This window comes from Gymnoscopelus microlampas (assembly GCF_963454915.1).
Source record: "Gymnoscopelus microlampas genome assembly, chromosome: 8".
NCBI lineage: Eukaryota > Metazoa > Chordata > Actinopteri > Myctophiformes > Myctophidae > Gymnoscopelus > Gymnoscopelus microlampas.
Genome location: NC_139945.1, coordinates 52,092,894 through 52,120,684, shown reverse-complemented (window position 1 = coordinate 52,120,684; position 27,791 = coordinate 52,092,894). Strand labels below are relative to the sequence as shown.

The following is a 27,791-nucleotide window of genomic DNA, read 5'->3' as shown; positions in this document are numbered from 1 at the left end:
CAAGATTAGCTACTCACAGACCAACGGACATGGGAGAAAACATTATCCCACCCAGGCCATTCCGGCCTGGCGGAGATAAATGGGCTGTGCAATAGACTAAAGTAAACAGTGTCTTATCAATTGTGTAAATCTTTAACAGATTGCTGTAAGAATATCATCAGTATAGCGGGAACTAGGGCTGCACAATTAATCGAAAAAAGATCGTGATCTCGATTCAGACACCTATGCAATCTCGATTTTAAATTATGGGGATTTTTTTTTCAATGTTAAAAAAAAAAAAAAAAAAAGTTTTTTTTTTTTTTTTACATTGATTTTTTTTTTTTTCATATATTTACAAGAGAATCGTGTGAGAATCGTGATCTCAATTCTTATGGAGGAAAATCGTGATTCTCATTTGAGCAAGAATCGTGCAGCCCTAGCGGGAACTCATGACATAACTACTGTACAAACATAAAGCCCTAATTTACCCTAAAAGCACAGACTGAATCTATAACAACACGGCTGCTTTCTGCTGTGGGGAAGCGTAGGGGTTTTGCACCTTGTCCCTCCCTTCCCACTGTGTGCGTGTATGCGTGGGAGGGCACATATACGTAGCAGTATCTATTTAATAGAGATGATCACTGAGTCTATCCCCCCTCAGTCATGGCTCTCTCTAGGGTTAAGATGTGGACATGGATTCTATCTGCCTGTTTAACATGGATTTGTATCAGTCAAGCAGCAGCAAGACCGTAAGTCTAGCTCCACAGCTCACATCAGCTTTAAAACACTAACAGCATGTAAAATCTAGGTGTGCAGTATCACTGGATTTGAATTCCTGCTGGGTTGGATATTGTCTTGTTAGGAACAGTATTATGTATTAGAACTTATTTAACATTACATTTTAGGCATTTACTGTAGCAGATCATCAGTAAATCCATGAACATGTATATTTCTGCATTACAGGCAATACATGGTGGCCATTCCTGCAGTAATTGAGGCGGGCTCTGAGGCCAGGTTCTGTGTGGATTTTAAAAAACCCAATGAGACTTCGACCATGACCATTTTGCTGGTCTCTATAGAAATGAACAGAACAATCTTCCAGAAGACCTCTGACACACCATTCCTCCAATGTGGATCATTCCAGGTCACTTTGTTCAAAAGAATCCCAATTCAACATCAGAAATACATTTTTAATGCATCACTTCTACAATTGGTTACATTTCAATAGTTCAATATTGGTGGATTTTGCAACATGAGCTGTGGATGACTTCTCAAAGAGATTTGAGGTGTCAATCTTTATGTCAATGGTAACTTCTGTATCCATCACAGGCTCCAGCAGTAGAGAATCAAATGATTCTTGAGGTGGTTCTGCAAGGTCAAACATTCCTATTTAGAGAAGCCAGGAAAATCATGTTAAAATCCTACAAACCCATGACATTCATCCAAACAGATAAACCAATCTACCTCCCAGGACAAACAGGTAACACTGTCTTTGATAGTATGATGACATCTTTAATATAACATGGATGAAAGGAGGCTTAACATTTCATTCAACAGCAATCTTAGATTTCACAGAAATTAAATAATGGAAGGGTTACATAAACCATCAGTCGTGAGTCGACAACAGTCAGTTCCATTTATCCTTGCTGTTCATTCCTAACGATTTCTGTGTCGTAGATGATCTTTAACTAATCTAATGGCATTTATTGCAGTGAAATTCAGAGTTGTTACCATGGACACCAAGTTCACACCTATCGATGAGTTGGTGAGTGGTAGCTACTTAAATCATATCCACAATATGGGCATCACTGTACACTAGAAAGGGAACTTATAACACACATGGACTGGTGGGTGCTGGGCTAAAGAGGCTAAAGGGTAGAGCCTGCACACCATATTAGGTTCAAAAACTTTATTTGGCTGACAACGTTTCGATCATGTTGTGGATCTTCATCAGGTCCACGACCTGATGGTTTATATTAAGGTTTATATTAAGGCGAAATCTGTTACTATGAAACTTAATTACAATATATTATCAAACAGTCAGACTGTGAATATAGAATCCTTTATGTCCATGGATGAATTTGTTTGTATGATAGTGAGACAGAATCAGACCATGGTTTCTTTTTTAACAGATATTCTTTTTGCTTGTTTTTTCTTCTTGCAGTACAATATTGAAATTGAGGTAAGACTCACTGTATTGAATATACGTACTGTACAGTAACAATGAATTTAACCTGTTTTTGATGTTCATATCCACACAGTGAATGAATGACTGTTATGTTAAATCCCCCTGGGAATAGTTTATTCTACAGTGTATTCTCTTCTTGTTTCCTTACTTCCTAGCAATGCAGATGCATATTACACAGCATATTACAGATTCATATTACGCTATGCGTATTTTTTATTTTTTATTAATTCACAATTCACTTTAGACTTATTGCCAACAACTATGTAAGGCATGTGTTTAGTTGTGGCCTAAATATGGATCATGTTCTTACTGAAATGTTGTGATGTGATTCTAATGGATGTTATTACTCCTAAACTTGTCCATTCCCTATAAAAACACATCTCTTGACTTAATCTTGGGTTCTGAACTCCTCTCCTCTCCTCTCCTCTCCTCTCCTCTCCTCTCCTTAAAATTGATGTTTGAACAGGATGCTAATCGCAACCGGATTGGACAGTGGGTGAACCAAACATCTAATGGAAAGATTCTGCAGCTTTCTTACTCAGTGAACCCTGAGGCACGTGAAGGAACCTACAAAGTTATTGTTCATGTTGATGACAGGGATATATATCATTACTTCAAGGTGGAGAAATATGGTTAGTGATCCTTATTTGGGAGAAATATTTATTCAGAGTGGCCAAACTGTAGCCTATGCCTACAATAATAATTATCATCTCTTAGCGGACTGGCCAGGAGGCGGAGATTATGTTTTCGCCCCCTGTCCATCTGTGTTTCTCTGTCTGTCTGTACGGCGTTTTAATTTGTCTCCAAAACGCATCTTTTGCATACCCCTACATAATTTGTCCAAAATTCACACAAATCTGCACACATTATCTCTTGAGTCATGTGACTCAAGAGATTTTTCACTTTCCATTCTGGTTCCCATAAAATATGGCCCCTCCCTCAAACTTTGTATGGGAGGGGCCCCCATACAAAGTTTGAGGGAGGGGCCATATTTTACAAAACATTGAATCAATCAAATCAAACATTGAGAAATGCTCTGATCAACCACAAATTGTAATCACACATCTAAACAACGCAGAGCCAAAAGCAATTTCACTTGGGCCCATAGGGGGTGCCACAAATGCTACAAATTTCACTGTTTTTGTTTCGGCCTGGCGAGAGAGTATGTTTTACCCCCTGTCCGTCCGTCCATCCGTCCGTGTGTCCTGTCCGTCTGTTAGCAGCTAATCTCCGGCACCGTTGGCCCGGTCACTGCAAAACTGTGCACACACACTCCCTGAATGCCAATTCAGAACATCTGCCCCAATTCTTTTATATTAGCCTGCTATAGCGCCACCAGGAGGCCGATGTGTGCAAAACCCATTTTTGGATATCATTCCTACAGATTTTATCCAAACATCACGCAAATCGGTACACAGTATCTCTATAGTCATGTGATCAAGACAGATCTGTCCGATATTTCATATTCCATCCTGATTGGCTAAGGTTGGCTTCCAAAGTTTGCAGGATTGGTCCGTTTTGAACAAAATGTCTCAAATCATGAACGCAGCGTGCAATTTGCACGCACATTCCCACCAAGCCGAGGAAGGAATGCCACCTTTTTCACATTGCCCTGTTATAGCACCATCAGCAGGTCTAATTTAGCAAAACACATTTTCCAACAAAATGCCTCAAATCATGAATGCACACACATTCCTGCTAGGCCGAAGAAGAAATGGCACCCTTTACACGTTGGCCTATTATAGCGCCACCAGGAGGCCACAATAACGTACCTGACCTGGCGAAGACCTGTGCTCCGAGGAGCACTTTTTCTAGTTACTTGCGCCAGTGAAGCAGCGCAAGTACTGTTTTCACGTCCGTCATGTCGAAAGGAGTACACAACATATAACATGTATATATGTACATATATATATATATGTATATATATATATGTATATATATATATATATATATATATATATATATATACATATATATATACAGTATATATATATATATATATGTATATATATATAATACATATATACATAATATATATAATATTCTCCACCATACAGACATGAAGTTATCCGCTTATTTGTATTAGATGTTGACTTCTGTCTTGTACCTGCCACTTTAGAAATCGGATTTGCATGCTTTTTTGCTTGTACTGTTTGTGGCAGAAATATGGAGACATACTGTATCTGTTGTCAGATGAGAGTTTTGTTAATTTTCTCTTATCATTGGTGTATTTAATTACCTATTTTCCTTAGCGTCTGTATGTAGATTTCGTGTACGTATCGTTTTCTTTTAATTATTGTTCTGTATTATAGTAAAACGTGTAAAACACATTTTGCCGGTAATTGGCTTAAAACATTTGTAAGAGGGTACTATTTCTTACACAAAAAAGCCATTTATGCAACAACATCCAATCAATCCTGAACTCACATGCTGAGGGGCCTCTAGAAGTGCCTTTCTTCTGCACATTGGCTGTGCCATGCGATGCGGGGGTCTTGACGCGCGGTCGACGCGCGTCGAGGGGGGGGGGGGGGTACTGTTAAGGGTGACATAACGGTCACATAACCGTTACGTCATCTCCAACGACGAACCCACTATGACTTCATCCTATACTGGTCTATTACTGTCCATCGACTTCAGTCTTCAGCCGTTCGATTATAAGGTCATAAATTCTCTTTAACAGTCGACTAAGCTGACCTTCTTACAATCTTAGTTAATCTTTGATTAACCTTTGGTTGCAAGCTATTAAACCCCTAACTCTAGTAGTAAGATTCATCCACTACTGGATTCCACCATTCTAGCATAACTCCGGTAATTAAGCCCATCATTACAGGACTCCCCCAATAGGTTCTTCAAACCAATTCAACGAAGACCGGCCTGCCGCACCTAGCGGTTCCCCCTCCTTAACATCTTGTTTGACAACCTGCCTTAGGCAACCAAGCCTGGCAGATCTAGTTTGTGTTGTTGTGTCACATTTACCCTGTCATAACTATACAATGCTAACAACTGTAAATTGTTCCCAGTTTTGCCAAAATTTGATGTGAAAGTAGAAGTACATGAGGAGATAAGCTTCGAACAAGAGGAATTCACAGCTGAAGTTTGTGCAACGTGAGTACAGTATGACATATATCAACTTCTCTCAGTGTAAATATACAGTACGTTTTTGGATATCTTGGGAGTTTTACATTAAACATTGGAATGGCCAAAGATCTACAGTATTTTAGAGAAGATATGGGGGAAATTATGAGTAAATGTTTTGTTGATTATATTTTTATTGTATGGGTAAAAATCACACCTGTGTGAAGGTAGTGGCGCCTTTGATACATTTTGTCATCAATAAGTGTTTATAATGTGTTTATAGCCACGTGTCACGTGAAGCTTGACCAATCACTTTGTTGACGTGTCTGACCAATCAGAACGTTGACGCAAAAGCCAGGTATAGAGGGCTAATATCCGCTCTATACCTAAAGGTATAGAGCGGCTCTATACCTAAAGGTATAGAGCGGCTAGCGCCGCTAAAAAGGATAAATAGATGGGGGACAAAGACTTTTTTCATGAGGGTATGTATACTCCTTACGTTATCAGGTACACCTATGGACAGCCTGTGCCTGGTAAGGCAGAAGTGGAGCTGTGCCGACCACTAAAGGGAAATATTTACTCCCGCCTTACCCCAGAACATCCAGAGGGTGTCCCTGACGTTATTGCACCCTGTCATAAAGAGAGTAAACAGGTGACATGACATGTTAATGCACCAGCTATTTCACCTCCTTTGTGCAGTACAAAAAAGATACACATTGATGCGTGCGCGTATGCATGTGTGACAAACACAAACAGATTAAGGTTTTAACTCTATATTGATTATTTTAGGGTACCACTGAGAATACTCAAGTCTGATTGGTTGGATGCTCCTCATTATTTTCAGAAAGCCACACACCTTTAATGTAGCGGCCTCAACACCATTCTAAATGCATACACATAATAAAAAATATATACATATACTGTATTAACAGTCATTTTCAAAGATTATCTACAAGGCTCTGAACCCTCATGCAAGTGTTTTCTGTTAGTCTTGATGCTCACACTTCCAGTCAGGTTGAAGCTGGGTGGAGCGTTGCTGACATGTCATCATATCACAAAAACCCATGACCAATCAGAATGATTATAAGGTAGAGTTGCATCAGCACTAAAAGGAGTGAGGGGAATATGTCAATCAAACCGTATTCATGGACACACAAACAGCCCTGGGAAACACACACACGCTTCAGCCAAAGGAAAAAGAAATGGCTGCCAAAGTGGAGTCAATGCACAGCGTTTCTTTCCTATAGGGCATCGCAGTTCCCGCCCACTTCCTGGTGCCACTGCAAAATACTCAATGCATTTTTCCCATTGACTTTTCCAAAAATATTTATATATCAATTAATTTAAGCCTAGAATCAAGCTATCCAGGATCCTGGTGAATCATGACCATAAAACGTTTGATTCTGTGAAAAAAACTTTTTTGAAAACGGCAAAACAAAGGTTATTTATTAAACATAGTATATCATATCATTAAATATAAAATAAAAAAAAATCACAGAGAAAAAGGTTTTATTGATTCACCAGGATCCTGGATGGCTTGATTCTAGGCTTAAATTAATTGATATAAATATTTTTGGAAAAGTCAATGGGAAAAATGCATTGAGTATTTTGCAGTGGAACCCGGAAGTGGCCGCAACTGCGATGCCCTATTGGTTGCCGCCTGGTCAAGGTTCACCAATGTTGAACCCAATGCTTTACACTTGTCGGACTACACACGCAATATAAATATAAGAATATAAATATACTGACACATACTATTTATATTTATCGATTGATCAATCGATCGATCGATAGATATCTAATCAACCTATAATGCATTATATGCGTATGCATTCTTTTTCAATAACCACATGGCTCGTCATTAATGGCCCTCACTTATTGAGTGTTTTCTCTCGCTCTTTCTCTCTCTCTCTCTCTCTCTCTCTCTCTCTCTCTTTGTATGTTGAACAGACGGACAAGAGTGGCTGTGCTACCTTTACTTTCAAAATGTCAACTTTCACCACACTTGCCCAAAAGGTTCTTACTGATAAACTGCATCTTAATGCTAAAGCAGAGGAAGATGGAACAGGCAAGTAGATTCAGTCAGAAAAGCAATAAGATTCAGTAGCTCATCATTCAGTCTAATGAAATGATTCTAACACTGTGACTGAAATTACATGGAGGGTTTTTCCCCACAGGTATTACACAGCCACAAGGGAAAGTGATCTCTCTCTCTTATGTTATTGGAAAACTTTCCTTTATTGAAACACCCAAGGTGTATGAGGCCCAATCAGTAATTGAAGGAAAAGTAAGTATATGGTTTTACACCTATTGCTTCAGTACAGTTCTACCCACCTGACACTGGCCATATGCATTCTGTATAATGTTATTTTGTATTTCCAACTCTCAAGGTCAAAGCACTTTACTTCAATAACACACCCATTCCTGACATGTTGGTGTACATGTTTGAAGGTAAAAGACATTCACGTAACATAGTGAACCTCACAACTGACAGTGATGGTGTGGCCAATTTCTCATTCGACACATCCACAACATCTGGAGGAGACATCTTTCTCAAAGTAAGTCAGCGTTTTAGTGTTCAACCACCTGCAGCACTTAGGACCAGCACAGTGGAACCTCATGCATGTGCCACACACACACACACACACACACACACACACACACACACACACACACACACACACACACACACACACACACACACACACACACACACACACACACACACACACACACACACACACAGACAGAACGTCTATATTGTAGACGGCATGCCCATATATGGCCATATACTGAGGACATCAGCGATACAGATACAGAGATCTCCATGTACACAACAGGTACCCTGACAATGGGTATGGCATAACCAGGTAGGGCATGCATTCGTAATTTGCATCATTCCTTAGTAGAGGGCAGCGGTCTAGTACAAAACATTTGTTATAAATCACATATTTTTCCTTTCTTTTTTGCTGTGATCAAGGCTAGCGCAAAACCAGTGTTAGAATACCGTGGATACAGAACACCATACTATGTGGAAGGGGAACATAAACTGTCCCTGGTCCAAGAAGCCACAGTTGACACCAAGACAGTGAGCTCACTGGAGGTGAAGAAGACAGAGAACCCACTGGTCTGCAATGGAGTAAACCACATCACCATCCACTACAGTGTAGTTGGAGAGACTGCAGGCCCCGTGGACCTGATGTACCTGGTGAGACACACACACACACACACACACACACACACACACACACACACACACACACACACACACACACACACACACACACACACACACACACAGTGAACATATAGCGTACTTATTGAGATCTGATCTGGTAACAGGGAACTCCACTTTCAGCCTTCATACTGTACATTCTGTTATTGTCTCCGCCAGGCCGAAAGGCATGGCGAGAGAGTATGTTTTACCCCTTGTCCGTCCGTCCGTCCGTGTGTCCGTCCTTCGATCTGTCTGTGTACAGCTAATCTCCGGCACCGTTGGCTTGCTCGCAGCCAAACTGTGCACACACATTCCCTGGATACCAGAGCAGAACCTCTGCCCCAAATCTTTCACAGGGGCCTGTTATAGCGCCACCAGGAGGCCAATTTGTGCAAAACACATTTTTTGACAGTACTCCTACAGATTTTGTCCCAAAATCACGCAAATCGGTACACAGTATCTCTACTGTCATTAAACGAAACGGGTCTTTCAGATTTCTAATATTCCATCCTGATTGGCTAAAAATGTCTTCCAAAGTTTGCAGGAGTGCTCCGTTTTGAACAAAATGCCTCAAATCATGAACACAGCATGCAATTTCCGTGAAATTTTGCACGCACATTCCCATTAGGCCGAGAAAGAACTACCATTTGAACATTTTCAAATCAGCCTCATGGTGGCGCTATAACAGGCCGATTCGTGTTTTTACCTATAATTGCACCGATCTGTGTAAAACTTTGTATGCACACTCCCTATAGGTCAAGGAAAAACCTTTGCCCTGCATTTTTCACATCTGCCTTTTATAGCGCCACCAGGAGGCCGACTTATGTAAAACACATTTTTTTATACTACTCCTTCCAATTTCATCCAAATTTCACGCAAATCGGTACACATGATCTCTATAGTCATCTGATCACGATGGATGTGTTTGATTTTTTATATTCCATACTGATTGGCTAAGATTGACATCTAAAGTTTGCATTATTGGCTTGTTTTGAACAAAATTCCGCAAATCATGAACGCACCGTCCAATTGCGCTCAAACTTTGCACGCGCATTCACACTATGCTGAGGAACAAATGCCACCCTTTTAACATTGGCCTATTATAGCGCCACCAACAGGTCTAATTTAGCGAAACACATGTTTTTAACAAAATGCCTCAAATCATGAATGCAGTCAGTCTGATTGTCGTGCAAGGCCTAAGAAGAAATGGCACCCTTTTCACGTTGGCCTATTATAGCGCCACCAGGAGGCCACAATAGCCTACCTGACCTGGCGGAGACCTGTGCTCCGAGGAGCACTTTTTCTAGTTGATTACTGGTTTCACTTGTAATTAATTGGCATGCCACAGTCTGCTGAAATGTTCAAATTAAGTCTGGTAATGTAAATAATTATCTGTCAAAAGGATAAAACAAAAAAACAGAGCTTATTTCCATTCTCCTCTCCTCATCATTCTGTCCATTCTATCTCAATAGATTTTATCCAGAGCAGCTATTATCAAGGAAGGACTTGTAAGTGTTCAAGTGCTGGATTCTTCAGGTAAGTAAACAACAGCAACAACACATAAAACAGCACTGATTGTCTATAATTTACAATAAATAAACATAATTAAATATAAGGAAAACAAATAAAACATTCTAGCTTTTGATAATGTACATGGACAAACAAACAGTAAGTACTAAGAACTAACCATGACACCAGTTATGATAATGATATAAAGGTTTAGTGAGCACTCTTCTCTTCTCTTCTCTTCTCTTCTCTTCTCTTCTCTTCTCTTCTCTTTAAACTGCTGTGTGGTTCCAGTCACCGAGGGTGAGATCTCCTTCAAGTTGGAGGTCACCCCAGAGATGGCTCCATTGCTCCAGGTGCTTGTGTACACTGTCCTCCCCAGTGAGACGGTCATTGCTCACAGCGCAGACTTCACCACAGAGAAATGCTTCCGTAATAAGGTCAGTTCAAGTCTGACCTTTGCTCTCTTTTGTGCCAATGTTCTTTGATCTCTGTGAAGGATTACAGTAACATTGCCAGAAGAAGTATTACATTTAAGTGGGGCTATCGTGAGTCATTACAGGTGTCAAAGGTCTGTATTCATGGTGATGTTTTGTTCACATGTCAGGTGTTTCTGGAGTTCTCTCCATCCACGGCGATCCCCGGAGAGAAGAATACATTGCAGGTGTCAGCCATGCCAGGCTCGCTGTGTGGTGTCAGTGCCATCGACCAGAGTGTTCGTATCAAGGAGCCAGGAAAGCAGCTCAATGCAGACAAGGTATGACCTTCCATTCAATGCAGACAAGGTAAGACCTTCCACTTAGAAAGGTCCTTCTGCACACCCACTTCAAGGACAGGTGCATAGGAGCATTTATTGCGAATACACTGAACTAAATGACGCATTGACCTTCATCAGGTACCTGATGAAGGTCAATGCGACCTAAACATTGTATTCTCAATAAATACTTTGGCTTTAAGTGAAGATGGTGTTTTTTCAAGACCTTCCATTTACCTGCCATCATACTCACATGCCGTAATTTGCGTGTTTTTGATGCTGTACCTCCTTTTGTGTGCTCAATCAAGATGAAAAAGTCCCCATGCGGTTTCATGTATTTTTATCTTATCTGATCATCTTGTATTATCTTCATCACTACAATCATCATCTATACTGTCATGATTTTGTCTCTAAACTATTTTCTTTTAACAGATTTTTGAACTGTTGCCAGTCAAGAAATCACAGCGTATTCCATATGAACTTGAAGATGATGAAGGATGTTTTCCTGTGAGATCAAAAAGATATGTTATGCCCTACCCTGGACGCCGTGATGATGACAAGGATGCTTACGCTGTGTTTAAGGTATTTCTATGCCTCAATTTCAACTTAAATCGTCAAGGATACATTTCTGCTTTTCATTTCATTATCGTTATTATTACTTTCTACTTTACCAGGACATTTATTAATTTTGATTTATCTAGAATCTAGGACTGAAGATGGCGACAAATTTGCTTACAAAAATACCCGCCTGCATCCTGTTCAAAGGAATAGAATACCACAATCGTAGAAGTAAGATCCAGATGAGTATTATGTAACAAGCATGAATTCAGCTGATTTCAGTGTATTATCATTGTCTAATGCTGGGTGAATGTTATGTAGTGTTTCCAGAGGTTTACAGACAACACGAAGTGTATTATAGCAGAGGTGTTGGAGGCGCTGCAGGTCGTGGCGGTGATGCCGTCGATGGTTCTTCAGTTCCGCCACCCATACAGACGATCCGCTCCTTCTTCCCAGAGACATGGATATGGGACTTGGTGGAAGTGGGGTGAGGTCACAATGCTACAACATGAACATTACATATTATCTTTTAAAGGCAGTTCAATTATGTTAGTTTATAGAGTTCAGGGTTTTTAGGTACAGCATGTTAGCCAGATTGTAGATCGGCTATTTGAACTATTTTAAAATGTTTTTCAAAATAGTAAAAAATGGCAAAAGAAGTTTAGGGATAAGGGGTAATGAAATTTAGTTCAAATAAGATTGTATTAAGTAAAACAAGGCTATCGCCTTTAACATCTCACCCCACAATGGTAGGGTGACTTCACGTGATGTGGGACAAAAAAGTAGGACAGCTATACTTAATTATTATAATTATGATTTCATATCTACAAAATGAATCAATATTCTAAAGTGATCTTGAAATGTCTCTAACACGTCTTGCCACTAAACAATGGTTTGGATTCAGTTCAGCAGCATAATTATAAAATTTCTCAGTGATAAATCGGTTAATGGAATTTAAAGGCAACTTTTGCGACTGGATCATAATAAAATAGTTTAACTACTGGTTGAAACACACAAAGTGTTTATAGGCTTAAAGCTAGAAAAAGTGCTCCTCGGAGCACAGGTCTCCGCCAGGTCAGATAGGTTATTGTGGCCTCCTGTTGGCGCTATAATAGGCCAATGTGAAAAGGGTGCCATTTCTTCTTAGGCCTTGCACGGCAATCGGACACTGCATTCATGATTTGAGGAATTTTGTTCAAAAATGTTTTGCTAAATTAGACCTGCTGGTGGCGCTATAACAGGCAAATATTAAAAGGGTAGCATTTGTTCCTCAACATAGTGTGAATGTGCGTGCAAAGTCTGACCACAATCGGACGCTGCGTTCATGATTTGCGGCATTTTGTTCAAAACGGGCCACTCCTGCAAACTTTAGATGTGAATTTTAGCCAATCGGGATGGAATACGAAAAATTAAACAGATCCGTCTTGATCTCATGACTATAGAGATCATGTGTACCGATTTGCGTGAAATTGGAAGGAGTAATGTAAAGAAATATGTTTTACATAAGTCGGCCTCCTGGTGGCGCTATAAAAGGCAGATGTGAAAAATGCAGGGCAAAGGTTTTTCCTTGACCTCTAGGGAGTGCGCATACAAAGTTTTATGCAGATTGGTGCAGTTATAGGTAAAAACACGAATCGGGCTGTTATAGCGCCACCATGAGGCTGATTAGAAAAATCTCAAGTGGTATTTCTTCTTCGGCATAGTGGGAATGTGCGTGCAAAGTTTCACGGAAATTACATGCTGTGTTCATAATTTGAGGCATTTTGTTCAAAACGGAGCAGTCCTGCAAACTTTGGAAGCCATTTTAGCCAATCAGGATGGAATATGAAAAATCTGAAAGATCCCTTTTGTTTAATGACTATAGAGATACTGTGTACCGATTTGCGTGATGTTTGGACAGAATCTGTAGGAGTACTGTGAAAAAATGTGTTTAGCAAAAAGCGGCCTCCTGGTGGCGCTATAACAGGGCCATGTGAAAGAATTGGGGCAGAGGTTCTGAATTGGCATCCAGGGAGTGTGTGTGATCAGTTTCGCTACGATCAAGCCAACGGTGCGGGAGATTAGCTGTCCACAGACGGATGGACGGACGGACGGACGGACGGACGGACAGACGTCCGTCCGTCCGACGGATTTCAGTTCAGTTTGAGTTATGTCTATTCTTATGTTTTTATTAGCTTTAGCTCTGGTCATTGTCTCCGCCAGGCCAAAGGCATGGCGAGAGAGTATGTTTTACCCAAGGGGCAAGGCTTCGATATTTACGATGAGGCCAACACGGAAGCTTATGAATGGCCAGAGTGAGGCACTGTTTTACCCTGCGCCGACCTGCAGTGTCAGAAAGAATTTGTTTTAACGCAAGTGAATGGATTTTTGACAAACTTTAGACTAGATTTTCTTACCGTAATAAAAATTGTCATAAATTCTATACTGTATGCTTCCAGTCGCTAGTTTAAAGTCTCCTTTCAATCATCATGATATGCGTTTTGCTAAATTATGGTCCCATTTATTCTAAAATTGACGATAAAGTAGGCTATGCTCCAGGAGGGGCGGGATGATTTGATTGACAACCTACACAACCAATAGCATTTTTGGGGGTTGTTTTCCGGTTCGCTGGTCACGTGTCTGGTCTCAACCAATAGCGTTTGAGTTCCGGCGTGGCCAACTGTATATATTAACGATGGAGGAATGCATGTTCCTGAACTATCGGCTTCATTTTCGTTCTGTAGAAAGCAGGGGAGTGGCTTTGTCCATTCTTTTTTACAGTCTATGGTTTTACCGTCCGTCCGTCCGTCCGTCCGTGTGTGTGTGTGTCCGTCCGTGTGTCCGTCTGTGAACAGCTCTGCCCCAAATGTTTCACATAGCCCTGTTATAGCGCCACCAGGAAGCCGATTTGTGCAAAACCCATTTACTCCTACAGATTTTATCCAAACGTCATGCAAATCGGTACACATTATCTCTATAGTTATGTGATCAACACGGATCTGTCCGATTTTCCATATTCCATCCTCATTGGCTTCCAAAGTTTTCAGGATTGGTCCGTTTTGAACAAAATGCCTGACATCATAAACGCAGCTTGCGATTTCCGTGAAATTTCACACGCACATTCCCACTAGGCCGAGGAAGAAATTGCACCCTTTTCACATTGGCCTGTTATAGCGCCACCAGCAAGTCTAATTTTAGCAAAACACATTTTTGGAACAAAAGCATCAAATCATGAATGCAGTGTCCGATTGCCGTGAAAAGCCTAAGAAGAAATGACACCCCTTTCACATTGGCCTATTATAGCGCCACCAGGAGGCCACAATAACGTACCTGACCTGGCGGAGACCTGTGCTCCGAGGAGCACTTTTTCTAGTTTTATTTGATGTTAATTGTAAAGACACTTTATCAAAAAGGAAAAACCTGGAACACAAGGATCATCTTAAACGATAGTAATGGATGTTTCAAAAGCAGAGTCTTCTTCAGAGTTCTCAAGTTAACGATACTTGATGTAAACTGCTTACTCATGAATATTAGTCACATCAAACGCAAAGTCCAGCCACACAAAACAGTAGCTTTTGTGTACAGTACACAGTACATGTGTGATACTGGTCCTCTGAATATCATGAGTAAGATGTCTCACTGTGGGATACACCTCCAGCAGATTCCTCAGAGGAACGTTCCATTACGCTTGCTCTGATTGGCCAGCAGACCTGATGTCCAGTATATAGTTTAATATTAGTCCATCATCCTTCCATCCAGGGATTCAGGAAAAGAGGACGTGTCCCTCACTGTCCCAGACACCATCACCACATGGGAGACGGAGGCTTTCTGCTTGTCCTCAAGCGGCTTTGGTCTTGCTCCTCCCAAGGAGCTCAAAGTCTTCCAGCCCTTCTTCCTGGAGCTCAGCCTGCCTTACTCCATCGTCAGGGGAGAGAGATTCGTACTGAAGGGTACTGTCTTCAACTACCAGTCCAGCTGCATCATGGTACTCTGTCTGTCTGTCCGTCTGTCCGTCCGTCCGTCCGTCTGTCTGTCCGTCCCTCTGCTTGTCCGTCCCTCTGTCTGTCCGTCTGTCTGTCTGTCCGTCCGTCTGTCTGTCTGTCTGTCTGTCTGTCTGTCTGTCTGTCTGTCTGTCTGTCTGTCTGTCTGTCTGTCTGTATATCTGTAGGATATGAGGCTAGCAAAGTCAGTGTTATCTTTTAAATCACATCTGAAAACTGAAGGCCTTTTCTTACATTAGATGTTTTTGTCTTTTTGTATCCACATTATTTCCTTGCACGCTTTGTTTGTCTTATTTAGTTATGATTTACTTATTTATTTTAGCACTGAATGCTAATTAATTGTTGCTTATATTCATGGTTGTATTTTATCTTGGTTTTGTAAAGCACTTTGTATACACTGTAAAGTGCTTTATAGATACAATACAGTGTTTTTTTATATTATTTTTTATTATTATTATCCTCGATTCCATCCAACCATTGTCTCTTCCTCAGGTGAGTGTGACTCCCAGCCCCTCATCAGATTACACTCTCACACCCATCCCTGATGAAGAGTACTCCTCCTGTGTCTGTGCCAACGGACGCAAGACCTTCCACTGGACTATGGATGCCTCTGTCCTAGGTGAGACCTGAACTCTGCCTGTATCTTATACTACAGTTTGTCATATTCAAACCAAAATCATTAAATAATATGTTTATTACCACACTCATGGAAATTTGCCTTCGGGTTCGTGTGGGACATACTATGACACATAATCAACCCCCACATGACACAAGGACAGGTTATTTTCTGTCCCCTATCTGCATATTTTCAGAGATGTTGACAAATTACTTGACTGTTGTTTGTGGATGTTTCCAGAGGTTGTCAATGTGACTGTGAGTGCTGAGGCAGTGGCATCCCATGCGTCGTGTGACAACGAGATAGTCAACGTGCCAGAGAGAGGTCGCATCGATGTTGTCACACGCTCTCTGATAATCAAGGTAGGACGCAGTTGTGACAGTTCTGATCTTTTAATACGTTTTTATTTCTGTTTTAAGTTTAATTGACATTTTTTATTTTTTATTTTTTTGCTAATGGATAAACTGAAATCATTTTCTGCCTTTCTCTCGTTTCAGGCAGAGGGAACAGAAGTGACTAAGGCCTATAACTGGTTGCTGTGTCCAAAAGGTGAGTGTGGAGTGTAGCTGAAGCGTGTTCAATTCTTTTCAACATGACGGTGTAACAGCAAAGATTACACAGAGGTGGACGGCTTCACGCAAAGAAGACGTAACACAGAAAGGCCCACTAGCAGCTGCTAGAGTCCATGCTGATCTTTATACCCAACTGGAAATTCACTGAATCGCTAGAGGAAAAGCCATGTAAAATCAGTATAGGGTTAATCCTGGAATCTGCCTGTTACATTATGAGATATCTTTGAGATATTTGTTGGAGCTTTTTTGCCTTTATTGATATTATCAGTGGAGACTAACAGGAAACAGGGAGAGAGAAACGGGGAGTGACACACAACAAAGGTCATCGGGATTCGAACATGCAACACGCTGCATGAGAGCCTGTACTGTATGTGGTATTTGCTTGGGCCGCTAGGCCAGCGGATGCCCCGATCTTGTGTGAAACATTTGAGATTTTGGGTGGATCCCACTTGTGAGAGTGTGAGGCTCCAAATGTTTTATTTTTATTTTAAATGTATTAATTTATTATTATTATTATTACATTTATTATTATTATTATTATTATTATTATTATTATTACCCTTATTATTATTTTCATTATTATTATTTACAACCATGTTGTAATTGTAAATTCCAACGTTTATGTGACTAATGGGATCATTTCATGTCTCTGTCATGTTTTTCTCTGTCTAGGAGAGACATTGACAGAGGACATCCAGCTACAACTCCCTGACAATGTGATTTTGGGATCTGCCCGTTCTTCTGTATCCGTCCTCGGTAAATAGACATGTATTTTCCATTATTTTGTATTTAGTGCATTTTGTCTTTATTACACAAACTACAGTGGGGAAAGACAGGTTAGAGAAAGGAGATTACCTGTGATGTAGTTTACATCTTTTAAGCAAGATTCAAACCCCATTTCATTGCAACTAGGTCCCAGCTACTGTCTGTCTGTTACTCCCACACGGTTTCCCTTTCATCTTTCCTATTGTCTGTCTCTCCTACAGTGACTCTTTCACATCTTCGTGCTGTCTGTCAACTTCTTACCGTCTGTCTCTCTCCTACACTGTCTCCCACACAGCTGTCCTACTGTATCTCTTTCTTCTTCCCTGTCTCCCTCTCATCTGTCCTACTATCTGTCTCTCCTTCACTGTCCGCCTCTCAGCTTTCCTGCTGTCTGTCTCTCCTACACTGTCTCCTTTATAGTTTCCAGCTGTCTGTCTCAACAAGTTGTCCTTCATACAAAAAAAACTGTTTCAGTCTAACAGCCTCTCTCTCTCTCTCTTTGACGACAGGAGACATCCTGGGCCGTGCCATGAAGAACCTGGATGGACTGCTTAGGATGCCGTATGGATGTGGGGAACAGAATTTGGCGCTCTTAGCTCCCAACATCTACATCCTGGAATACCTGAAGAACACAAACCAGCTGACACCGGCCATCAAAGAGAAGGCCATTCCCTTCCTGGTCAGCGGTGAGTCCAACTCTCCTTTATCTGGATTGTTTTCATTTGTTTATGGAAAAATATGTCAACTATCAACTTACTTCCAGAGTGTGATGTCAGCAATCTACCAACAAAAATATAGGGATTAATGTATATTAATTATGTATTTTTTTTGCCCACAATGTTGTGTTTTCCTATGTATTTAACATGACTTTATATTTACCATGAATTAAACAAAACCCATGATTTTACAATAACCATAAAGTAAACTAAACCCAGGACTTTATAATGACCATGAAGTAAACTAAATGCAGGCTGCCAGAGGCAACTAAACTACAAGGACTATGGTGGTGCCTACAGCACGTTTGGAACTGGACAAGGGAACACTTGGTGAGAATCCTGTATATGAAAATCGCCTAATGGATGGGTGTTCCTTGGGGGGCACCCCGTCAAATGCACATTTATGCTCATACAACTTGAACATTACATAATGTAATAACAATGTTTTTGTCCATCATCAGGTTGACTGCATTTGTCCTGAGATCTTTTGTCCAAGCGAAGTCTTTCGTCTTCATCGACCAGTCGAACATAGAACAACCAAAGACATGGCTGGAGAGTAAACAGAAGAAAAATGGCTGTTTTCAACAATCTGGAAAACTGTTCAACAACAGAATGAAGGTATGAGAGAGGAGAGATTAGGTCTATGGTAGGCCTACACACAGCGTAAAGAAGTATATTACTAATATAACATGTTTCTGAAATATGTTTAAGAGAAGAGGTATCGAGGAATATATCTAACTGTGTTTTTAATGCAGGGTGGAGTGTCAGATGAAGTGACTCTCAGTGCTTACATCACTGCTTCATTCCTGGAGATGAATTCATCACATTCAGTAAGTCATCTCTTCCAGCTTCCAGGAGGTGACATGCCAGGCGCATACTGTATGCTAATCTTGATTTGAACCCATGATGTCCCTCATACTCATCTGTGCTTCACATTTACAACTTTAAAGAGGTGGTGCCATGGTTTTGCACTTTTTCTGTTTTTCATGTGTCTATGAGGTTGATAGAACTTCATTAAGCCCCCTGGTGGTGTTTTTATGGTGTTTTATGTCTTCTCTGACTATTTTGAGTTTCTACCTGGAGGCTGAAACCTTGAGGGTCAAACGTGCCAATAGAGAAACAGCGCTTTAGTGACATAGTAAAAACATACCCTCCCCCTAATTATCATAACACAACAGGTGTGGGCATGAGGAGGAGGAGGGACTAGGACAGGTGCTAAGGTGGTGGAGGAGGTGCTAAGGTGAGAGCCATAGATATAGAAACCTAGATACCTCATTGGCCTCTGCAGTTTGTTGGAGCAACTCGTATCGCGGCCGCCATTTTCGCGTAGGAAAACGGATACTCAAAGTGACTACTGGCCAATCACAGCGCTCACAGCGCGTTGACTACTGGCCAATCACAGTGCGTCTTTTCTAAGATTTGTCAGAATTTGCCCCCACTTGCCTCTGATTGGCCTACCGAACGCCCCCTTCTGTGACACACACGGAAGCTTTCCTACGCTAAAATGGCCCCTGTGATACCAATGCCTCAGAGCCGAAAGAGGCGTCTACCTTTATATGTCTATGGTGAGAACCAGGTATACTTAATGAACTGGAGGCGTGTCCACATAAAAACATAATTTTAACAATTTCTGTACACTTTTTTGAAAAAATCTTCCTCCTAGTATAACCATAATACCTGATGATTATGTTTTAGGAGGGGGGGGGGGGGATCACTGAAAATCATGGCACCCCGTCTTTAAGGTTTCCCCCCCAAATGATGCCCCTGAGTTTATGACTTTGAAGCCACAAGCTTTAGACATGTTACACTATACTGATCCGGGTTTGCAACCTTGGTACAGTATATCAGCGTCCGGATGGCATAAGGTGATATTTATTATTGATTTTATAACGGGTTGCATCGTGGACATTGGACAATCTGGGAACCCATCATCAAAAAAAAGGAAAAACAGCGCCCTTTGCTGTTTTTTTACCTTTGATTTTACTGTGGGGGGAGTGATTAAATAGACTGACGATGACTGGAAACCGGCGTTTGACTTTATGGAGTTTTTATTACTTGATAGATAGATAGATAGATAGATAGATAGATAATGAAACGCTATGCAACAAAACAAAATGTTACGTCTACTGTATCTCTCTCTGTCTCTCTGTCTCTCTGTGTCTCTCTCTCTCTCTCTCTCTCTCTCTCTCTCTCTCTCTGTCTCTCTCTCTCTCACTCTCTCACACACTGTCTCTCTCTCTCTTTCTGTCTGTCTCTCTCTCTCTCTCTCTCTCTCTCTCTCTTTGTCTGTCTGTCTGTCTGTCTGTCTGTCTGTCTGGTAAGCAAGATAATTTCATGTTCCTTTCATGTTCACCAGTCCAGGTTTCAGACATCAGACATCTCAGACAGATGTTAAAGGTTCTTAGCTCTAGGCTTCTGTTCATCCATCTACCCAATACATCATGAAATTTCTCAGTCAATTGTGACTGTCTGCCACCTAGTTATTTTACTGTGTGGTATTGCATTTCTGTATTTGTATGTTTTTACTGCAGTGCTACTCATATGAAGTCCATTTGCCCCTTAAAAGCAATAGTTTATGGTTATTCTGTAGGTAATGCCTGTATGTGTCTCTATGTAGGATCCTGTGGTGAAAAGCCTGTCTTGTCTGAGGGAGGCCATCGATGCGTCCATGAAGACCAACACGTACACTACAGCTCTGCTGGCCTACGTCTTCTCTCTGGCGGGAGACACGGAGACACGCTCACTACTCCTACAACACCTGGACAAGATTGCTTCACAAGATGGTGGGATAGAAAAATACATTTATATCACATACAAATGAGATAGTAAAGATATGACAAAACCTTATTTACTCAAGTGTAAAATTCACTTAATTAGCACAAATAAAGTATTACTGTATTGCTGCTTCATTTACTAGTAAAAGTTGATTTGATGAATGGTTGTTTTGTTTTTGTGTGTCTTGGTGGTTCCCCAGGAGGTTTCCTCCACTGGTCTCAGACCTCGGACGACACATCGGCCTCTCTGTCCGTAGAGATCAGCTCCTACGTGCTGCTGGCCAAGCTTGCCAGCCCTGAACCTACCGCTGCAGACCTGGGTTATGCTGCTCGCATCGTGACGTGGTTGGCCCGTCAACAGAACTCCTACGGTGGCTTCTCCTCCACACAGGTTCAGCTCAAATATCTGTCCTACGGTATCTGAAGAAAGACTGCCTTCCCCACCTTGTTGGGCTGTTTGCCCCTGTCTTAGAAGTTCTAGGTGTTCCTGTAGATGGCCTGATGGTTAAAATGCTCACCTTTGAACCACTCACTCGCCCTTGCTGGTCTTTCTCTCATGTACATGTCCTCCTTTGCGTCCCTGTCTCTCCCTGTTCTGCTGCTGTTAATATGTCAGAACACACAGATGCTGTTTATTGTGGTCAGCTCCCTTGCAGCTGTCGTTATAGTCTGCATGCTCTACAGGTCCGTCTTGATTATGTTATGCCCCATCATGTGAACATGTGCTTTGTAGGACACAGTAGTGGCTCTTCAGGCCCTGGCTCGCTACTCTACTCTGGTCTTCACCCAAGAGGGCTCCAGCACTGTGACGGTCAAATCCTCCAAGGGTGACGAAGTCTTCCATGTGGATCAGAGCAACAGACTGCTTTACCAGGAGAGGTCGCTGCAGAATGTGATGGGAATGTACAGCCTGGAGGTTAAGGGCACTGCATGTGTCTCAGCACAGGTCAGCTCCTATCTGTCCTATAACAAGAACAAATGACATAAGTAATATCATTGTGACTTGAATAGCCTACCGGGTTGTAATGGATTCACACTAGGTCTGATTGATTCGAACCGTTCCCGAGTATGAATGCCTTCCCCACTGGCCAGCATTCACATTAGTAATGTTTTTTTCATTGTACACTTCAATTCAACTGTAATGGTATAGTGCCTCAAGGGAACGCTGTGGACTATGGGGCTTTGGGAGATAGAGAATGTCATGTGACAGAAGAAGAGTCACTTGTCAGAGTTTAGAGCGAATAATAAGGTTTGACTTTGTTCCTGGCGTTACCTTGAGTTGTAATAATAACAGAACAATACTATATAATCAAAGCAGTGCACGCTGGCGATCTTTGATACGTTGTTGGCCAGGCAACATAACGTAACAATAATTGTCGCATGACAGTGACGCATCCTTGTTATCTTATAAGAAGCCACTAGACGCTAGAGTCTAGCGTGTGCCGTCGAATGTACAGTGTCATATAACAGTGACGTCACTGACTAATCCTAATGTCTTTTTTTTTTTTGCTCGCGCTACTGAAACACTAGCAGGATTATTATTTCATATCAACATTCAAGTAGAACTATCAGAAGGTATACGTCCCAGCTAAAATAATGCGTCACTCACATGATATGATATATAACTAGAAAAAACGCTCCTCGGAGCACAGGTCTCCGCCAGGTCAGGTAGGCTATTGTGGCCTCCTGGTGGCACTATAATAGGCCAATGTGTAAAGGGTGCCATTTGTTCTTAGGCCTTGCACGACAATTGGACCCTGACTGCATTCATGATTCGAGGCATTTTGTTAAAAATAGTGTGAATGTGCGTGCAAAGTTTGAGCGCAATTGGACGGTGCGTTCATGATTTGCGGAATTTTGTTCAAAACAAGCCAATAATGCAAACTTTAGATGTCAATCTTAGCCAATCAGTATGGAATATGAAAAATCAAACACATCTGTCGTGATCACATGACTATAGAGATCATGTGTACCGATTTGCGTGAAATTTGGATAAAATTGGAAGGAGTAGTATAAAATAATGTGTTTTACATAAGTCGGCCTCCTGGTGGCGCTATAAAGGCAGATGTGAAAAATGCAGGGCAAAGGTTTTTCCTTGACCTCTAGGGAGTGTGCATACAAAGTTTTACACAGATCGGTGCAATTATAGGTAAAAACACGAATCGGCCTGTTATAGCGCCACCATGAGGCTGATTTGAAAATGTTCAAATGGTAGTTCTTCCTCGGCCTAATGGGAATGAGCATGCAAAATTTCACGGAAATTGCATGCTGTGTGTGTTGCATTTTGTTCAAAACGGAGCACTCCTGCAAACTTTGGAAGACATTTTTAGCCAATCAGGATGGAATATGAGAAATCTGAAAGACTCGTTTCGTTTAATGACTATAGAGATACTGTGTACCGATTTGCGTGATTTTTGGACAAAATGTGTAGGAGTACTGTCAAAAAATATGTTTTGCACAAATCGGCCTCCTGGTGGCGCTATAAAAGGCCCATGAGAAAAAATTGGGGCAAAGGTTCTGAATTGGCATCCAGGGAGTGTGTGTGCACAGTTTCGCTGCGATCAAGTCAACGGTGCCGGAGATAAGCTGGTGACGGACGGACACACGGACACACGGACGGACGGACGGGGTGGAAAACATACTCTCTCGCCATGCCTTTCGGCCTGGCGGAGACAATGATACATGAATAGCAGTCCATGCCCATGTTTTAGTACGTAGCAATATTTGTAGCATGATTATTTCATTAATCATCAAACGATCGTGCAAAATGCCCACATTTTGACGAAACGCCCACATTCCGACATATAAATGTTGGACTGGGCTGCTGTCCCAGTTTAAACTGCACTTATTCTACATGCCTTGTAGTTGTATTGATGTAAGGGCTCTTTACTATTCATGATTGTACAAATCAAACTCTACTTGTTTCCTCAGATGTCTCTTAACTACAACATCCCAACACCCGTTGAGGAAAGCAGTTTGTCCATCAAGGTCACACCTGAGGCCGACTGCAGCAGCAACGCTCTGAGACGAAAATTGACTCTGAAACTACAAAGCTTGTAAGGAGGATCACCTCACCTGTAGAGACAGAACTACAGCCATGTCAATGATACATTTCATACACAACAAAATCAATGTGCTGCAAAGAAAAAATAAATCCACACTTAATTTTTCTTTTTTCTTTATATGTTACAGATTATACCAAAAATATTGGGAAGAGATTTTGTGAATTTGTGTAGATTATTGTAAAATATCTTTTCAAATATTTACCTACAGATATACTGGAAATGAAGAAACTACAAACATGGTGTTAGTTGATGTAACGATGCTTTCTGGATTCATCCCAGACCCAGAGTCTTTGAAAAAGGTGAGTTATTGTAAACATTTTTGCCTGAGTGAGAAAACCTTTAAACTTTATTTTGTTGATGTTAACATTCGATCACAGATAACCAGTTTAATATAATGGTTTCTTCACAGCTGAAAGGGGCACTGCTGGTGGATCGTGTAGAGCAAAAGGACGACCACGTCATCATGTATTTCAAAGAGGTGAGAGACCAGTTCACACCAGATTATGTTCAATACAAATCAGACCACCTTTAACCCCAAGGGTAAAAAATTTACCTTACAGGAAATTTACAGTCTGAGTTGAATTAACACTAGTTACAGTTTTTTATGTTTTTATAACAGTCGCTAGTATGTCAACACTTTTCCTAAAATCTTAACGCACCAATACACCTACAGTACAACACAATTGCCAAAACTACTGCAGGAGAATGATATGTAATATAGCTGTTGGTCACCATTGTGTGAAAATACAAAATAGATAAAGAGAAAAGGGTACAGAAGACATTAAAAAGTCCTCTTTTAATCTGCATGGTCTTCTGCATTTGGCCATGTGTTCTCATCCACATCACACTTTATATCCTCTGTGGTAAGGAATCTTGGGAGGAATCTTTCGGCATGCCTGTTAGACGGCTGTTTCTCAATAGCAATAAAAAAGTGTTTAAATCTTCAACTGTGGTTCATTCACTTCAACTTGAGTATACAAATTAGGTTTAGAACATGAGATTATATGTTCTGACTACCGTGTGAAAGCTCAGACAGAAATACAGCAGTAATGGTCCTGATTCAAAGGAAACTCAGCAGTACTAGGTGTCTGGTCAGATAGAAAACTAGCATTTGGGTCCAATTAGAAAAATATAGACAGCCAGCAGTCCTAGGAGTCCTGGTAGGATCAAAAGGACCAAGGACTATGGTTGGGAACCACTGGTATATAATGACAGAATATACATGAATATAATGGTAAGTAAATTAAGCATATAGGAACATACTCTTGATAATCTACATTTCTGCCAACAGTTAACAAAAGGCATACCCATCAACCACGTCTTAGAGCTCATACAGGAAGTCCCAGTTCAGAACCTGAAGCCAGCACTGGTCAAGATCTATGATTACTACCAGCCAGGTGAGTACATGTACAGTGTTACACAACCTATCCTATGGATATCTGTAGAAACCTTCAAATGTAAAACTGAAGAAATGCCCGCACACTTTTGGGCTCCAGTTGAGTGCTGCTGTAACTTTTCAGCACTGTCTGACACTCTCTGATGAAGAGCACAAGCACAAAACGTCGCAGCAACATTTTGAGCTTATGCTCTTCACAAGCTAGAGACGTCACAGCAGCACTCAGGTGCAATTAAAAAAAACATTTTTCAACTGATGCCCAACAGTACTGTACGGTTTTTCGCTCAGCATCTGCCCACTTTTGGATTTGGATGTGCATGTCCTTCCTCATTTTCGTATCTTTAGAAACTACACTCCACAACAGTGATCCTTAAATGTTTGTTTCTCAGGATTCTATCTACACGCTCTGTGACATCTCAGTCCCATTGGCCTATTACATAACATATTTCTCTCGCATCTGAGGTATTCCTAGGCTAAGGCTATGTGTTATTTCATGGAGAAAAATACAAAAAAGTTTAACAAGGTGTCAATTCTAGACCAGATAGGCTTTAATATCAATATAATATCTGGCCTGATTGTAGAGAGCAAGACTGCAGCAATGAAAACATTTTTCACAATACATTCCCATTAGCAGTTGTAGGCTACCAGTGAGTCCCAGAATGCTTTGTGATCGCATCTCACGTACAACAAAAAAGCCACCTTTAGGGAATCATTTAAATGAAATGAAAAGAATGTATAATTTGGAAAATATATTTTTAATATGAGATAGCATACATGGTGGTTTGCTGTGATTGCTGTACTTTGGTGAGGACTGAGATTGGCATAGCAGTGTCAGCTGAGCTGTGTGGTTTGATGTGATTGTTCTACTTTGTGGGGACAGATTTATAGAGTGATAGACAGAGATACACACAAACCTTGTTCTAGATGGCTGTTACCTTTGTTGCAGCTGATGCTGCAACGCCAACCACAGCTCACCTCACGCTGCTACATGCATGCAGAGAACCGGTTACATGTCGGCTTTCCGACATGTCGCCTTTCCGACGGTTACTAACCCTATACCTAACCCTAACCGCACACGGAAGCCACGTAGTCAGAGTAGTGGGATGTCGGAATGGAAGGCGGTTACCCAGAGAACAACAAGGCTAAGCTCCATAGCAGCACAACTTTAGCACAGCTCACGTTTGTACATCACTGGTGATGTGCTTCATTCACAAACTGCACATCTAGTATCTTAATTGCTATCCGTAGATTCAGATTGGACAGGGAAGCTCTTGTTTATTTAAAGGTAGGGTAAGTGATTTTTAACTTTAACTTTGGTTGAAATAAGTGCTAAACAGCTCCATTTTCTGTATAGAAACAGGAGACTCCATGTCTCTCCAGCTCTTTAATAAACAGAAAATGCATTTTTAGGTCAGGATACCAATTTTATCCAATTAATCAGGACAGAGAACTCAGACAGGATACAGATTAAACAAGTAAAATTGGAAGTGATGACACAAAGACATTAATAGTAGAAACATTTGAACTGGAACACACTAAAATTTAAGCTGATAAATGGGTACTCTTTCCTGATTGGCTGACATTTTGTCACCTACCTGAAAATGTATTTTCTGTTTATTAAAGAGCTGGAGAGACAGGGAGACTCCTGTGACTGAACAAACATTCTATAACAACGATTGCTATCAGAATATAGAACTTTAAGCTTTTAACAAAAAAGTTTTTGTTTTAACCAAAATATATCACTTACCCTACCTTTAAGTGTTTAATGAAATGATACAGAAAGAAAGCAGTGTCCTTATGAATTGCAGTAAGGTAGAAATATTAGATAACATAGAGCAATGTGTTTATTTTCCTATGTTGGGACACTTCGGCATGCATTAATGCACTTACCATGAGCACTGACCAAAGAAAACAGGGAAAAGAAAGAAGGGGGTCTGTGTTTATATGTTTTACATTCAAAATTGAGGGAAGTAGCAAACAAAAGTTTTGTTTTCTTGGTAACAGCTTTAATTGATAATAATTATAAAGAAAACACTGCTGCTGCTCTTTTTTATGCCTGGCATTGCTGGGGTTATTGCTCAGTGTTTTCAGATGTCTGTACCCAGCATTGGTCAGGTTATTGCATCCAATTAAAGAATTGGACTGAAATGTTTTCTTTTATTTCCTGTTGTTCCAAACACACTAACAGGTGTCTTTGTTTCACGCAGGTGACAACAAGGAGACAGAATACAGCTATGCTTGTGATACACAGTAATGGCCAATTGGGCTTGCATGATGTCACATAACCAGCAGTTCAGCAGTATAACGCTTCTCATCGTCACCATGTGAAAGATCTATCCATTTACAAATACATTTCTCATTGTCACATGTTGTATTCCTGCTCTTTATGTGCAGTGAGGATTGGAGGTGATTATTGAGAGATTTGTACAAGTGTATCTAAACTAATCTAAAACTATCACTAGATGTCCGTCGATTTCCTATTCAGAAGTAATATTTGTGTACCATTGTTCCTTGCTGACCTTTCCTTGCCTCATTGGGTTTTATGGTTGTAAGTTTATAATAAGTGTGCATGTGTGAGATTATATTATAGGTGCAGATAACCTGTGTGTCTAATAAATGTACGTTTCAAT

General features: G+C 40.8%; 1 protein-coding gene across 1 annotated transcript; it reads left to right on the top strand.

The window, feature by feature from the left end:
• Positions 1–1,711: 1,711 nt before the first annotated feature.
• Positions 1,712–27,421, top strand: LOC311050637 (alpha-2-macroglobulin-like; the record flags this gene model as incomplete). The annotated part of the gene is made up of 26 exons (XM_084064723.1): positions 1,712–1,744; positions 7,633–7,800; positions 8,223–8,450; positions 9,932–9,995; positions 10,260–10,405; positions 10,573–10,722; positions 11,152–11,301; positions 11,421–11,508; positions 11,599–11,764; positions 15,016–15,241; positions 15,750–15,876; positions 16,114–16,235; positions 16,371–16,422; positions 17,118–17,201; positions 17,720–17,896; positions 18,181–18,256; positions 18,388–18,544; positions 18,682–18,756; positions 20,544–20,709; positions 20,901–21,091; positions 21,434–21,646; positions 23,632–23,756; positions 23,974–24,064; positions 24,175–24,243; positions 25,057–25,162; positions 27,369–27,421. 26 exons carry the CDS (start codon positions 1,712–1,714, stop codon positions 27,413–27,415), a joined length of 3,297 nt encoding a protein of 1,098 aa, XP_083920849.1. The 3' UTR covers positions 27,416–27,421.
• Between the last annotated feature and the right edge of the window lie 370 nt (positions 27,422–27,791).